General features: G+C 41.9%; 1 protein-coding gene across 1 annotated transcript; it reads left to right on the top strand.

The window, feature by feature from the left end:
• Window positions 1–5,546: 5,546 nt before the first annotated feature.
• On the top strand, window positions 5,547–9,920 carry LOC308164714 (uncharacterized protein). The gene is made up of 4 exons (XM_080538729.1): window positions 5,547–5,622; window positions 8,452–8,834; window positions 9,244–9,369; window positions 9,605–9,920. Exons 2-4 carry the CDS (start codon window positions 8,453–8,455, stop codon window positions 9,916–9,918), a joined length of 822 nt encoding a protein of 273 aa, XP_080394855.1. The 5' UTR covers window positions 5,547–5,622; window position 8,452; the 3' UTR covers window positions 9,919–9,920.
• The last annotated feature ends 5,717 nt before the right edge of the window (window positions 9,921–15,637 follow it).

Here is a 15,637-nt window from a genome sequence, read left to right on the forward strand (position 1 = left end):
TTCCCCCCACAGTTCTTTCTCTAGGATAGACTTCTTTCTGGTTTCTCAGTCATTGTTGTCCGCTGTAGCATCGAGTGACATCGGCAATATAATCTTGTCGGATCATAGTCCAATATTTCTCCATATACTGTCCGTTAATAGGCAGAATAGGTCGACTAGATGGAGACTAAATTCTAGTCTTTTACTGGATGAGACTTTTAAGGAATCACTTAGATCACAAATCGAGCTCTATATAGAAACAAATTTACCAACAGCCCCATCTGCAGGGATAGCCTGGGAAGCCTTGAAAGCTGTTTCGAGAGGTCATATAATTCAACATTCTTCGTTTAAAAAGAAGGAACACTATGCTAAACTACAGGAACGAGAGAAACAGATCAAAGTCGCAGAGTCAGAGTTTTAAAAAAATACATCATCTGTCAATCTTACCAGGTTGACTAAACTAAAATTTGAATTTAATTCAATTATGACCAAAAAGGCTGAATTCTGTCTCTTTCGGGCTAGACACAAATATTTTGAGGAGGGAGATAAGGCCGGTAGACTACTCGCCAGATATATTAAACAAAGAGAAGCACGGAGCACTATTCCAGCCATTAGGGGGGGCGATGGGCATCTTCTTTATGACCCCAAAGAAATAAATGGTGCATTCCGAGACTTCTATGTAAACCTATACACCTCTGAGTCAAAGGTGAACAAAACAGACATCACTTCTTTTTTATCAACTCTCAATCTTCCGTCGTTATCTGAGGACCAGCTCGAGAGTCTTGACTCACATATTACCATTGAGGAGATAGTTGACGTTATTAAGCACCTACCTTCAAGTAAAGCGCCAGGTGTAGATGGCTTCACGGCCGAGTTCTACAAGGCCTACTCCAAAGAACTTGCTCCATTACTACTAAACACCTATAATGAAGCCCTGGAAAAGGGAAAACTTCCTCCTACTCTATCGGAGGCCATTATTACCCTTATTTTGAAGGAAGGGAAGGACCCTTTAGATTGTAAGAATTTCAGACCTATCAGTTTAACCTCCTGCGATAGTAAGATATTATCAACAATTCTGGCTAACCGCCTTGACAAGGTGATAAACTCTCTGATTCACCCCGACCAGGTCGGTTTTATACGCTCCCGTTCCTCTGCAGACAATGTTAGGAGATTTGTTGATATTATGTGGGCCACTCGGGACAATGCCTCTCCCATGGCCGCCATCTCGTTGGACGCTGAGAAGGCGTTCGACAGGGTGGAGTGGCAATACTTGCTCTCCGCCCTGGAATGCTTTGGTTTCAGCAAGAAGTTTATAGAGTGGATTAGTCTTATATATACTAACCCTACGGCATCAGTGCTTACCAATGGCATTATGTAGGGATGCACGATATGCATTTTTTCCAACCGATACCGATATTTACCCGCTTCTCGTGGCCGATATGATATTATTATTATTATTTTATTTTTTTCTTTCCTAGCACCAGGGGAGCCCCCCCCTCCCAAATTTCGTTGTTTGGTACCTGTACTATATCAATGACAATAAAGACCATTCAGATATAATTTCACAGTTGATAACCTGTAGTTCATGCACACCTGAAGGTAAGAAAGGCTATGTAGTGAGCAAAGATTGATGATTTAATATTCCATAGTGATCTCACCAAATCTAACTTACATCACTATTGTTAACACAACAAAGAGAACACTTCTGACTCTTCAAATGTTCATTTATTATTTCCTCTAACAAACAGAATCTGTTATAGACAGTGCACAATGCTTTTTTTAGCCAAGATCTGGCCTCCTTTTATGAAAACAAAAAAGGCTCACCTAAGAGTAATTATCTTATTACCTCAGCACAACGTGCACCCGCTCCTTAGTTATCTTCCACTGTCCAAACATGGTTTCAAAAACCCTGCATGGTCCAGCTTCAGAACGTTATTACGGTGTCACGCATGGTCCAGCTTCAGAACGTTATTACGGTGTCACGCATGGTCCAGCTTCAGAACGTTATTACGGTGTCACGCATGGTCCAGCTTCAGAACGTTATTACGGTGTCACGCATGGTCCAGCTTCAGAACGTTATTACGGTGTCACGCATGGTCCAGCTTCAGAACGTTGTTACGGTGTCACACATGGTCCAGCTTCAGAACGTTATTACGGTGTCACGCATGGTCCAGCTTCAGAACGTTATTACGGTGTCACGCATGGTCCAGCTTCAGAACGTTTGTTATTACGGTGTCACGCATGGTCCTGCTTCAGAACGTTATTACGGTGTCACGCATGGTCCAGCTTCAGAACGGGTTATTACGGTGTCACGCATGGTCCAGCTTCCGAACGTTATTACGGTGTCACGCATGGTCCAGCTTCAGAACGTTATTACGGTGTCACGCAGCACTATCTGCCTCAGAAACTGTGAAGAATGTCAGACACACCGGGGAAGGCATGTTTCGCTCTCGTCTCGTCTATACACTGCGTGCCGAGCGCGGAAACCGGAAGCAGAAATATTTCCGGCTTCATATTATCTGCAAAATATCGGCTAAAATTTTATAAAACCGATAAATACCGATAAACATTAATTTCCCATTATCGGGTATGCCGATAATATTGTGCATCCCTAGCATTATGTCATCTCCCTTTGAGCTGGGTAGGGGTACGAGACAGGGAGACCCCCTCTCCCCCCTGCTCTTCGCTGTTGCTCTCGAACCGTTAGCAATGGCTATCCGGAGAGAACCCACGTTTCCAGGTATTCAAATCGGTGATAGATGTCATAAACTGATGCTATATGCGGATGACATTCTTTTATTTGTCTCAGATCCAGAACGCTCTCTTTCCTCCCTATTTAGAATCATTGACAAGTTATCATCTATTTCAGGTTATAAAGTGAACTGGACAAAGTCGGAGGCTCTTCCTCTTTCGCCATATTGTCCCAAATCCCTCTTTCAAGCAGGCACCTTTTCTTGGCCTAAGAAAGGCATTAGATATCTTGGCCTAACATTCCCCCCCTTACTGGCTGATTTAGTTCAAATAAACTTTGTTCCCCTATTGGATAAACTGCGGGCAGATGTAGAGCGGTGGTCTCCACTATTTCTCTCCATGTGGGGCAAAGTAAATATAATAAAGATGACCTGTGTTCCTAAATTTAACTACCTGTTACAAGCTCTCCCAGTCCGAATCCCACTACACTATTTTAAACAATTTGATCAAATTTGTAATAAATTCTTATGGAACAACAAACGTCCTAGAATGAGCCTGCGGAAACTGCAGAGGCCTGTAGACCGAGGAGGTCTTGGTGTTCCTAACCTGTTATATTACCATTATGCTTTCACTCTCAGGCACATGGCACACTGGACTCTGCCTCCAGAGAGAGCCCCCCCGTGGTTCCATATTGAAAGTGCCATCTGCACCCCTCTGGCACTCAGGTGCTGTATTACGGCCAGACTAGCCCAAGAGAATCGATCGCACCCTATTTTGTCCCATATACAATGGGTTTGGAAGAGAGTTGCTTACATCTTTAAATTTGACCCCTATCTTCACCAGTCTGCTGGGATCTGGCTGAACCCCAAGCTGTGTATAGATAAATCACCTTTCTTTTGGAAGCCCTGGTTGGATCAGGATGGAACGCTAAAATCTTTTGAGGCTCTTAGAAGGGAATTTGATTTACCATACAATCTATTTTGGAAGTATTTACAGCTAAGACACTTAATGGTGCAAACATTTGGCTCCCCCACAATTGCCCCACCTAGTGGTGATACACTTGAATGTTTTTTGAAAAATGTTGGACTAGGTCATGAAGCCTCTGCTTACTACTCGAGGATCCTAGTGGCCTCAGACCCAAACATATGGTCCCTTAAACTAGCATGGGAAACAGATTTAAATGTATCATTTACAGAGGCAGAATGGGGAAGAATTCTCAAGAATGGGAAAAAAATGTCAAGGGAACTCCGAACGAGATTGATCCAATTCAAGATTATTAATAGAATCTACTGGACACCATCCAGGCTACATAGAGTGGGTCTGGTTGACAGTTCGGAGTGCTGGAGGTGTAGTGACAGGAATGGTACTCTAGTGCATATGCTTTGGGGATGTCCAAAAACCCAGGAGTTTTGGCTAGCCATACATGGTTTTCTGGAAAAAATTGTTGGCCTTGACGTTCCGTTCACCCCCAGTCTTTTTATTTTGGGTGACCCCAAAGCATTAAGTGAGGTGACTCCACCACTCGCCAATTGGATCCAGACTGCGTTAATGCTAGGACGGAAACTATTGGTTAAAGAGTGGAAGGCCTCATCAGCACCAGCACCGTCTCTGTGGCACATTTCTCTTGGGCAGCTGGCAGCTCTAGAACAATTATCATATAGGCTGCTAGATAAGGTGGAGGATTACCGCTTGAAATGGGGGCAGTATCACTCATATATTGAGAAATAATGGCAACTCCAGCTCATGTAAATAGCAATATTTTTATTTTTTATTTACTTTTATTTATTTATAAATAGCAATATCCCAAATGTAAAACGTAAAAGTAAACTGCTATAAGTATGATTGTTAGACAATGCTGTAGATTTACATTGCTGTACATCACCTTTATGTTTTGTTGTGTCTATTTTTTGTCTTTTTAGTTTATTGTCCAACGTCAACTGTTACTTATGTATGTCTGTTCATTGTCTGTGTATTGAAAATAATAAAAACTATAAATCATAAAAAAAAGCAAAGTTATTACCTAAAACAATGCATGTATTGAGCTAGAGTTCAACTACTTTATTGAAACAATCTACCGCCATAGTCCATGGCCTGTTGTTAAACCTATTTGATGTAGCAAAGCCTTTTTTATTTATATTATTTATTATTTTTTATTAATACTTATTCATTTTGCACATGTATACGTATAGGCCTGGCTGATTTAGAAAACATAAAATAAAATGTGCAAAATGTAAAAAAAAAAAATGTATCCGATTAATCGAAAAAAGAATCGGCAGATTAATCGATTATCAAAATAATCGTTAGTTGCAGCCCTAGTCCACACCCATACAGCCCTCTGTCTGACCAGGACGTTGAGCCTAACTAGAAGATTATTGTCATTTTTTCTTGGACACAAAATACAATCGGAACCGTTTAATGTCTACTTTCCAGACCCTTTAATTACAAAGAAATGCAATCAGTAATCCATAGATTATTGCACTTGCAGGACATGTCCTGTCAGTCTAAATGGGCTTTCAGTGAACTGGTTGGCTGTCATTTATAATTGACTCTGCACTGTTTGTGCCTCCATTGTTTCTAGCTGCAGGTCCTCTTCAGCTCACGTAACCATGTATGAACCAGAGTCCACAGAGTCCCCCGGATGTGACTGTGGTTTTCCAGCCCTGAAAATCAAATGGTGGGGTCCAGAGATGGTGGCAGTGAAGTTGGAGGAAGAAGATGTAGAGGAGAATGGTGTGATGGTGAAAGAAGAAGTGGAGGAGAAGAGAGTGATGGTGAAAGAAGAAGTGGAGGAGAAGAGAGTGATGGTGAAAGAAGAAGATGGAGGTGCAGCTGTAATGCAAAAAGGTTTGATGGTGAAAGAAGAAGATGGAGGAGAAGAAATGAGGGAGGAGGGAGGGATGGTGAAAGAAGAGGACAGAGGAGAAGTGGAGATGGAAGACAGTGAGATAGTTGGTAAGTCTTTGTTGTATAGTGGTGAGGGTCATTGCTCTTTTGTAAAATCAATGCTGCCAGTGGCAAGGCAAGTTTATTTGTATGGCACATTTCATACAACAGGGGCAATTCAAAGTGCTTTACATACATTATTTAAAAATACAGCAAGAGGAGCATAGCAAGAAAATAAAAACGACTGAATAAAAGCAAATATAAGAGGTAAATTGATAAAACATTTAACAAGACAGTAGTTCATGGATAAAAGACATTGATAGAAGTGTTTAATCATAACTGCTGCAAAACATGAAGGTTTTCAGCCTAGATTTAAATATGTTGAGGGTTTGCGCCTGTTGATTTCTTCAGGGAGTTTGTTCCAGGAGCATGCAGCAGCGTGACTGAAAGCTGCTGCACCGTGTTTTGTTTTTACTCTTGGAATTATTAGCTGATTAGTCTCAGCTGACCTTAGGGGCCTTGCGGGAATATAGGGTGGGAGGAGATCTGATATGTATTTTGGTCCAAGACCATTTTCTGTGAGAGACTGGTAGCCAGTGTAGGGATCTCAGGATTTGTGTAATGTGTTCAAACGTATTCATTTTTGTTAGGACCCTAGCAGTTGCGTTTTGGATGAGCTGCAGCTTACGAACAGCCCCTTTAGATAGGCCTGTTAGTAGACCATTACAATAATCAAGTCTACTCGAAACAAATGCATGGATGAGTTTTTTTTCAAGGTCTTATTTGGACATGAAACCTCTCATTCTTGTTATGTTTTTCAGGTGATAGTAGGCTGATTTAGTTATCGAGTTCATGTGGCTGTTGAAGTTTAGAGTCTAGAATTACACTAAGATTTCTGACCTGTTTTTTAGTTTAGAGAGAGAATCAAGTTTAGCACTGACTTTCGATCTTTTGTCAGGTGCACCGAATACAATTATCTCTGTTTTGTCCTTGTTTAATGAAGAATGGACAGACTCTCACATGTTCATTCTTCCCACGGGCAGTTCAGTTGAAACCCCGTATGTCTGATATGTGTGGAGACCATGGCGATTATTAAAAGCGGTAATGTAAAGCGTTACGAGACTAAACCCATCTTTTGAGCAGAAACATACACACTCAAATCTGAACAGAGGACAGAGAAAATACACAATACAGAGTCCAATATGATCGATCCACCAGAATTCAAACACATTCATTCACTCCCCAACAACGTGCTAATGAATGTTCCCTTAAAGTTGCTTGCGTTTTGCGTCGGCATAAAACACATTTACTGACGGTCAAGGAGTGCATGAGTGGTAGCTGAAACCTTCCTTGAGGGGTTTCGTGAAAAGATCAAGCAGATACCGATGTACCTATTTATTTATTTATTTTATTACATTTTTAAATGTAGGCTAACCTTTATTTATACAGGTAAAAAACACATTTAGCCCCAAGGGCTCATTTTCAAGTGTGACCTGTTCACAGGCATACAACATCCACCACAAACAAATACAATACAAAACCTGGCCTACATAGTCTAAAACTAAACTAAAACTACATAGTCTAAAACTTAAACTAGTAAAACAGTCTAAGATAATCTAAACTTTCCGTCAATATAGTCTAAAACTAAACTAAAACTACATCGTCTAAAACTAAAACTAGTCTAAAACAGTCTAAGATAATCTAAACTTTCCGTCAATATAGTCTAAAACTAAACTAAAACTACAAAGTCTAAAACTTAAACTAGTCTAAAACAGCTAAAAAGCTAGGTACTGGGAGGGGTCAGTAATGGGCAAAAGGGAGGGTAAACTTAATTGCAAGAACAAATTTATTTTGTTTTTTTAATTTATTTTTCAAAAATTAAGCACTTTATTTTTAAGACGCACATTTTTCAAAAGCTCTGTTATGTATCTTTATATTTAAATGCAGCCCTTATTTTACATGAGAAAATAACATTTATTAGTACTTATAATCTCTCCACTTCAAAGTGAAAATCTACAATATTGTTGAAATATTATTGAATTGTACTTTAATATGTATATGTACAGTATATCTCAAAAGTGAGTACACCCTTTCAATTTTTGCAAATATTTTGTTATATCCTTTCAGGGGATAACATTATCCTTCTGAAACTTTGATATAACTTAAAGTAGTCAGTGTGCTGCTTGAATAACAGTATAGATTTATTGTCCTTTGAAAATTACTCAGTACACAGCTGTTAATGTCTAAACAGCTGGCAACAAAAGTGAGTACACCCCATAGTGAACATGTCCTAATTGTGCCCAATGATGTTGTTTTCCCGCCCTGGTGTCATGTGATACGTTAGTGTTACAAGGATTCAGGTGTAAGTGATAAGCAGGGCTGTTAAATGTGGTGTTTTGGGCACAATTCTCTGAGCGGCTGAAAAAAATGATTTTTGCGCTTCACAAAGATGGCCTTGGCTATAAGAAGATTGCCAACACCCTGAAAATGAGTTGCAGCACAGTGGCTAAGATCATACAGCGGTTTTCCAGGACAGGTTCCACTCGGAACAGGCCTCGCCAGGGTCGACCAAATAATGGCGCTTTTCCACTACGATGCAGACCTGGTACTGACCTGGTACTGACCTAGGTCTGCCCGCTTCGGTTCCCTTTTCCATTCGTCGGTCCGGGTCGCTTCAGTCCTAGGTCCCAGGTACCACATCCGAGCTGGGACCTGGGACGCACGCAGTGACGTGTGACGCTGCACACCGTTGATTGGTCAATGGACAATCGTCATCCGATGTCTCCGATGATCTCTAACCGCCATTTTTTAAAAACTCAGCCGGGAGCCGAACATACAACAGCGTACTAGATACTAGTTCTTTACTGTTAATTTGACTGTTTCTACTATTCTTTTTAGAATGTGTTCGAGTTGGGCACCAAACGAGGTCCAGGCCCTCATCTGTATTTGGTCTGAAGACCAAATCCAGCGAGATCTGTACTCTACCGTTCGTAATACGAAGATCTTCCAGGCAATTTCTAGCCGTTTGTTGGACATTGGCGTTCACAAGACACCCAAGCAGTGCAGAGAAAAACTGAAGAAACTCAAAGCGGATTACAAGAAAATCAAGGACCACAACGGCCTCAGCGGAGTTGAACCACGAACCTCGCATTGGTACGACGCAATAGATGCCGTGATAGGATTCCGACCGAATCACGCGAGCACAGAACAGACGGGGTCGATGGTCCCGGCAGTGTCGTTGCTGGAGGCCACCATGGACGATACTATCCAGGAGGAGCAAGGTATGATATGATACAATGGCGTATGATACCAATCTACTACTAACTAGCTACTATCTTAACTGTATTTGTTGTATTGTTTGGCAACGTGGCAACGTGCTATCTGCTAGCGAGCTAGCAACAGCATCCATTGGTAGTCAAGTCTTTGTTTGGCTAGCAGCTCGTCTTAACTCTATTGTCGTTGCTGGAGGCCACCATGATATGATACAATAGACGTATGATACCAATCTACTACTAGCTACTATCTTAACTGTATTTGTTGTATTGTTTGGCAACGTGCTATTTGCTAGCGAGCTAACAACAGCATCCATTGTTTGGCAAGTCTTTGTTTGGCTAGCAGCTCGTCTTAACTCTATTTTTCCTGCTTAACGGGATGTTTTATTAATTAGTGTTGATATAATGTGCTTTTCAGAGGACCCACATGTGGAGACGGACGACGAGTGCATCCCGAATACTCCGGGTACCTCTACCTCCACCCCCAGTCCCAGGCCCAGCCCCAGCCCCAGCACCCCCTGTCCTGTGACCCATAATCGCTCAGGTATGAATGGTCTTTATTGTCATTGATATAGTACAGATACCAAACAACGACATTTGGGAGGGGGGGCTCCCCTGGTGCTAGGAAAAAATAGTAATAAACTAAGGGAAAGGAGCTGGTGTACATAAATAAAGGCTATGTACACTATCCACTATACTATGCTACTATACTGTACAAATAAAACACTGTGCTGTACTTCATGTATTACGTGTGACCTTGCATGTACTTCTTATTTTAGCCAAAAGGAAAAGGAGCTGGCAATTTGAACACCTGGCCTTCATGAAGGAGTCGGAGCAGTGCAACAGGCAGCATCTCACTATGATGATGGAGAGGGAGGATGCCAAGGAGCAGGCCGCCCAGCAGCATCTCACTGCGCTGATGGAGAGGGAGGATGCCAAGGAGCAGGCCGCCCAGCAGAGGGAGGATGCCTGGCAGCAGGCCGCCATGGAGAGGGAGGATGCCAGGGATAAATCGGCTGCAGCCTTCCAGAGCGGTTTTTTGGGCGTCTTTGGAGACTTTGTCAATGTCATGGCAGGACGCCCAAGGAAGTAGAAAGACTGACTTTTGACTTATGTCTGACAAATATTAGTAAATAGTTTGTGAGTGACTTTGCACGTTTGCTGTGTTTTAATTGTATTTCACTACACTTTGCACCTTAATAAATACCGTGATCTAATCTCTGTGTGTTGCTACAGTTCATAAAGCAGACAAGTGAAGGCAGTGGTTTTAAGGGTTCAAAAACATGACTTTATTATGTGTAGAACAACATCTGTGCAGAACAATGTCCACTAGCAATGATTCAAACAGGCAGACAATCACAATGATGCTACAGGGAGGTAAAGTAGCGCATCAGCCCCTGACGCACACCCAGTCCCTCAGTCTCAGCACTTTGTGGCTGCGCCCGCGCCACAAAGGATGGTTCTGGTGTGTCATGAACACTCCATTCCTGTCTGTAGTCCTCACCATGGGCTTCACAAAGGTTGTGTAGAGCGCAGCATGTAATCACCATTGATCTCACCAGGGCCAGATCACAGTCATTCCGCTTCATAAGGCAACGCCACCTGCCCTTGAGTCTACCAAAGGCATTCTCAACAGCAACCCTTGCTCTGCTTGTTTTCATGTTGTACTGTAGTTGTTCTTCAGTCAGTCGTCCGTTATCAGAAAATGGCTTCAAAAGCCAGCTTTGCAGGGGATATGCAGCATCCCCTAGAAGGTAGTAACCAATGTCACATCCACCAATGTTCCTTGTGCGACCTGAGAAAAGGTTTCTAGTGCTGGCTTGCTCCCACAGCCTGGACCGACGGAGAACACGGGCATCATGCATACTCCCTGTAAACCCTGTGCAGACATCCCAGAACAATCCCTTTCCATCTACAACGGCTTGCAGGATGATTGAGTGCCAGCCCTTACGGTTGAAATAGTCACAGTGGTATTCTCTTGGTGCCAAAATGGGGATGTGAGATCCGTCAATAGCACCAACACATTGTGGAACCCCCCATCTATGCTCGAAGTAGTCAGCCATTTCCTCAAACTTTGCCTGGGTTGGAACATGAATGAGTTCTGGTACTAGTATCGCTTGTACAGCAGCGCAGAAGTCTCTCACACACCGCCACACAGTTGTGATACTGACACCAAACAGATGTGATACACTTCTGTACTCGGAGTTGGTCGCCAATTTCCACAGTGCCATCGCTACTCTTTTGTTGAGGGGGACACACAAACGGAAGGCTGTGTCTCGTCTCTCCATGGCTGGTCGAAGTTTATGGCACAGATACAGGAATGTTCCCTCCGACATTCTGAAGTTCTGTACCCACAGAGCATCGGTGAAAGAAGGGACCACGAAATCCCACCACTGGTTAGCTCTGTTGATGGCCCACGCTGACGGGGCGCTGCGAAGATTTCGCCAAACATTAAGCATCTGGAATAGATCAGAGATAATGTGTTATATCATTTGGAAGCCATAACGCATTCATGCATGCATTTTTAAATGCAAATTTAAGGTTTTTAAGGAGCACTTAAAGTGCACTTAAAGTGCTATACAAATAAAAGTTATTATTATTATTATTATTATTATATTACCATAAGTTTTTATGTAATGTATTTTATAGTAATTTATTCATGCAAGTCAGAGACCCTATAAAAACCGATATTAATTCCAAAATTACAACTATTATCCTTGCATGAGGACTTGTTGAGGACATTAATTTTTAGCATGTGTATGTGTCCACACCTCTGACCTGAAATTTGTCTTAATAATAATAATAATTCATTACATTTATATAGCGCTTTTCCGAGGCTCAAAGACGCTGACAATATGGGAGAAACGGAAAGTTTAGAATGAAGATAGTAGTATTTTGTAAAGAATTGTGTGTTGGTAACAGTGGGCAATCATTTTAAATGTACTGTCTTCTATTTTTATTACAGCTTTGATGCCCAGATGGGATGGGAAGGAACTACACAAGTCCCACTAGATGCATTATGGACTATAATGATAAATGCACACACACCGACACAACATTATTATTATTTCCGCCATTTTCTCCATTGCCATTTTGTTTTCTCTCGCTGCTGCAGTGTCGACTGAAACTGAAGCCATACGAATGTTACTCTCTTGTACTTGTATAACCGGATGTATTCCGGTTATGTGTTTTGTCAATTCGGAATAAACCCAAACCAGTCATATACTAGAAATAGCCGTGAAGGATAACAAAACCCACCTGTGTTTGTTGTTTACGCCGACGATCAAAGCTCCTTACGACAGCCCACATCAGTTTCTTTCTCTTTTCAGCATTCCTCTTTAGAGCATCCTTCATTCGGTCTTCTCTCTTCTGTCTTCTGTAAAGTCTCTTCTGTCTTCTGGATTCCCTCTTCCGTCTTATCTCTTCTGTGTTCTGGATTCTCTCATCCAAAATACAATGTTTAATGATATACCACAGGCATAGGATAACTGCAACTTCCTCCATGCTGCTATTGTTGGCGCTGTGGTGTGTTGTGAAACTGTCTCGTGGAAATATACGTCACCACCATGGCGCGCTGTTATGACGCGTAACTCCGCCTACTATCGACGACTCCTCCTACTAGTCCTAGGTTCGGTTTGTGTAATGGAAACAGAACAGATCAAAAGTGACCCGACCTGACCCGACCCGACCCGACCTGACCCGACCCGGTCAATGGAAAAGCGGCTTAAGTTGAGTCCACGTGCTCACGTCATATCCAGAGGTTGGTTTCCAAAAATAGACGTGCGAGTACTTCCAGCATTGCTGCAGAGGTTGCAGAAGTGGGATGTCAGTGCCCAGACCATACGCCACACACTGCATCAAATCGGTTTGTATGGCCGTCGCCCCAGACAGAAGCCTCTTCTGAAACCGATGCATAAGAAAGCCCGCAAACAGTTTGCTGAAGACAATGAATCCAAGAACATGAGTTACTGGAACCATGTCCTGTGGTCTGATGAGACCAAAATAAACCTGTTTGGGTCAGATGGTGTCCGTCGTGTGTGGCGGCACCCTGGTGAGGAGTACCAAGACAAATGAATGAATGAATGAATGGTCTTTATTGTCATTGCTATAGTACAGGTACCAAACAACGAAATTTAGGAGGGGTGGCTCCCCTGGTGCTAGGAAAGAAAAAAAACTAATGCAGGGCTTAAAGTTCTGGCGCGGGGGAATTTTGAGCACAAAAAAAAAAAAAATCTGTCATTTCTAACTGCAATTGCGGCATTGCGCCGACGTGGTGGCGGGGGCGCTGTTTCGCAAATAAGTTAGCTTTCGTGTTTGCTAGAGAAACAGCTGATAGTTGATGTTGACTGCTCAAGGAGAATACATATTTGAAAGTACAGAATGCCTGAGAGCCTTATATTGCATTATATTACATTATATTTTGAATGGTCATCTGGTGCCTGAATATAGTTTTTTCCTTTACATATACACATTTCCACCATAAATTGATGGAGAAAGGGCACAAATTGGTGCATATCAGTTCACTAGAATGCAAGAAATTAAGTGTTTGTGTTTGATGCTCGTTTAAGGACCCCCAGACAGCCCTGCTTCATGGGTCCCCCCCAATGTCAAACACCACTGGTACCACCTCCGCCTCATTTTGAGCCAGGAAAAACCCTGAGTAGTGACGGGAAGCCTTATGGGACGTGGTGCCAAGAAGGAGAATATAAGTGATAGTGGCTTAATAAGTAATCAGTTTGTTCTTTTAAAGACATGTATATATTCTATTCTGTATTGTTATAGTGATAGTGGCTTAATAAGTGATGCAATCAGTTTGGCCTTTTAAAGACATCTAAATATATTATTTTATTTTGTATTGAGTATAAAACAGTATTATGAATGAATGGTCTTTATTGTCATTAATACAGTACAGGTACCATACAACGAAATTTAGGAGGGGGGGCTCCCCTGGTGCTTGGAAAAAGACTAAAAACACGAGGGCCAAGGGTAAAATAAAAAAGGGAAAAGAGCTGGTTTACATAAATAAAAGCTATGTACACTATCTACTATACTACTATACTATGCAATAAAACACTGTGCTGTACTCTATGCTATAAATATCCTAACTTTTCCTATATCTGAACCTTATGTACACAAGGGTTGTCATATTGCACATAGTATTGTTGCACATTCATTTAAAGTATTAATGCATTTTAACATTGAGACATGTATTTTGTATTGACTATAAAATAGTATTAATGCATTTAAACATTGAGACAAGAAGCGGTCTTCTGTACCCGCTCTCCCAATATCTCAAACTGTGACCCCCTCCCCAAGAAAAAGTTTCAGGCACAGGATTTTTTCCCACTTTAAGCCCTGCAAATGTGTTTTGCCTACAGTCAAGCATGGTGGTGGCAGCATCATGGTCTGGGGCTGCATGAGTGCTGCCGGCACTGGGGAGCTGCATTTAATTGAGGGACACATGAATTCCAATATATACTGTGACATCCTGCAGCAGAGCATGATCCCTTCTCTTCGGAAACTGGGCCGTAGGGCAGTTTTCCAACATGATAATGACCCTAAACACACCTCCAAGATGACAACGGCCTTGCTGAAGAAGCTGAAGGTTAAGGTGATGGACTGGCCAAGTATGTCTCCAGACCTAAACCCAATTGAGCACATGTGGGGCATCCTCAAGAGGCAGGTGGAGGAGTGCAAGGTGTCCAACATCCGTGCGCTCCGTGATGTCGTCATGGAGGAGTGGAAGAAGATTCCAGAAGCAACCTGTGCAGCTCTGGTGAATTCCATGCCCAGGAGGGTTAAAGCAGTGCTAGATAACAATGGTGGTCACACAAACTATTGACACTTTGGGCACAATTTAGACATGTTCACTATGGGGTGTACTCACTTTTGTTGCCAGCTGTTTAGACAGTAACAGCTGTGTACTGAGTAATTTTCAATGGACAATAAATCTATACTGTTATGACTACTTTAAGTTATATCAAAGTTTCATTAAGATAGTGTTATCCCCTGAAAGGATATGACAGAATATTTGCAAAAATCTAAAGGGTGTACTCACTTTTGAGATATACTGTATATATGTTACGGTATATGTTACGGTACATGTGGGAATACGGTACATGTGGGAAAACTAGGGTTAGGGTTAGGTGCTACATCGACTTGGTACATGCTGGCATGTCTAACCCTACCCCTTATCCTAACCCTAATCCTAACCGTAGCACCCTAGCACCTAACCCTAGTTTTCCCACATGTACCGTATTCCCACATGTACCGTAACATATATAAACCCCTCAAAAAAAGTTCGGAAACGTTATTTTGGTTGATTAATCCTCCCCTTTAATAATACCAATTGTATTGTATTTTATATCGTTGGAAAGCCTGATTAGTCACCTGTACAACGAGGTACACCTTTTAGGGATCATGCATTCAATGGAATGAACAACACAGCTAAACACACACCTGTGACTGACATACACCTGCCAGCACTTGAAGCTCAAAACGAGTGAATACCAACAGAAGAATATTGCAGGGGATTTTGCCACACGTTTAGCTGTGTTACTCATTCCACGAACGCATGATCCTTACAAGTTGTACCTCATTGTAAAGGTGACTAATAAGGCTTTCCAACGATATAAAATACAATACCCATTGGTATTATTAAAGGGGAGGAAGAATCGACTGAAATAACGTTTCCAAACTTTTATTGAGGAGTTAATATATATGGCACTGAATCATAACGCAATCTAGACATTATAATGTTCCAGACCTTTGCTTGAGGACATTTTCTCTAACTGGACCTTGTTTAATTTTTG

This window comes from Nansenia antarctica (genome assembly GCF_963989245.1).
Source record: "Nansenia antarctica genome assembly, chromosome: 9".
NCBI classification, from domain to species: domain Eukaryota; kingdom Metazoa; phylum Chordata; class Actinopteri; order Argentiniformes; family Microstomatidae; genus Nansenia; species Nansenia antarctica.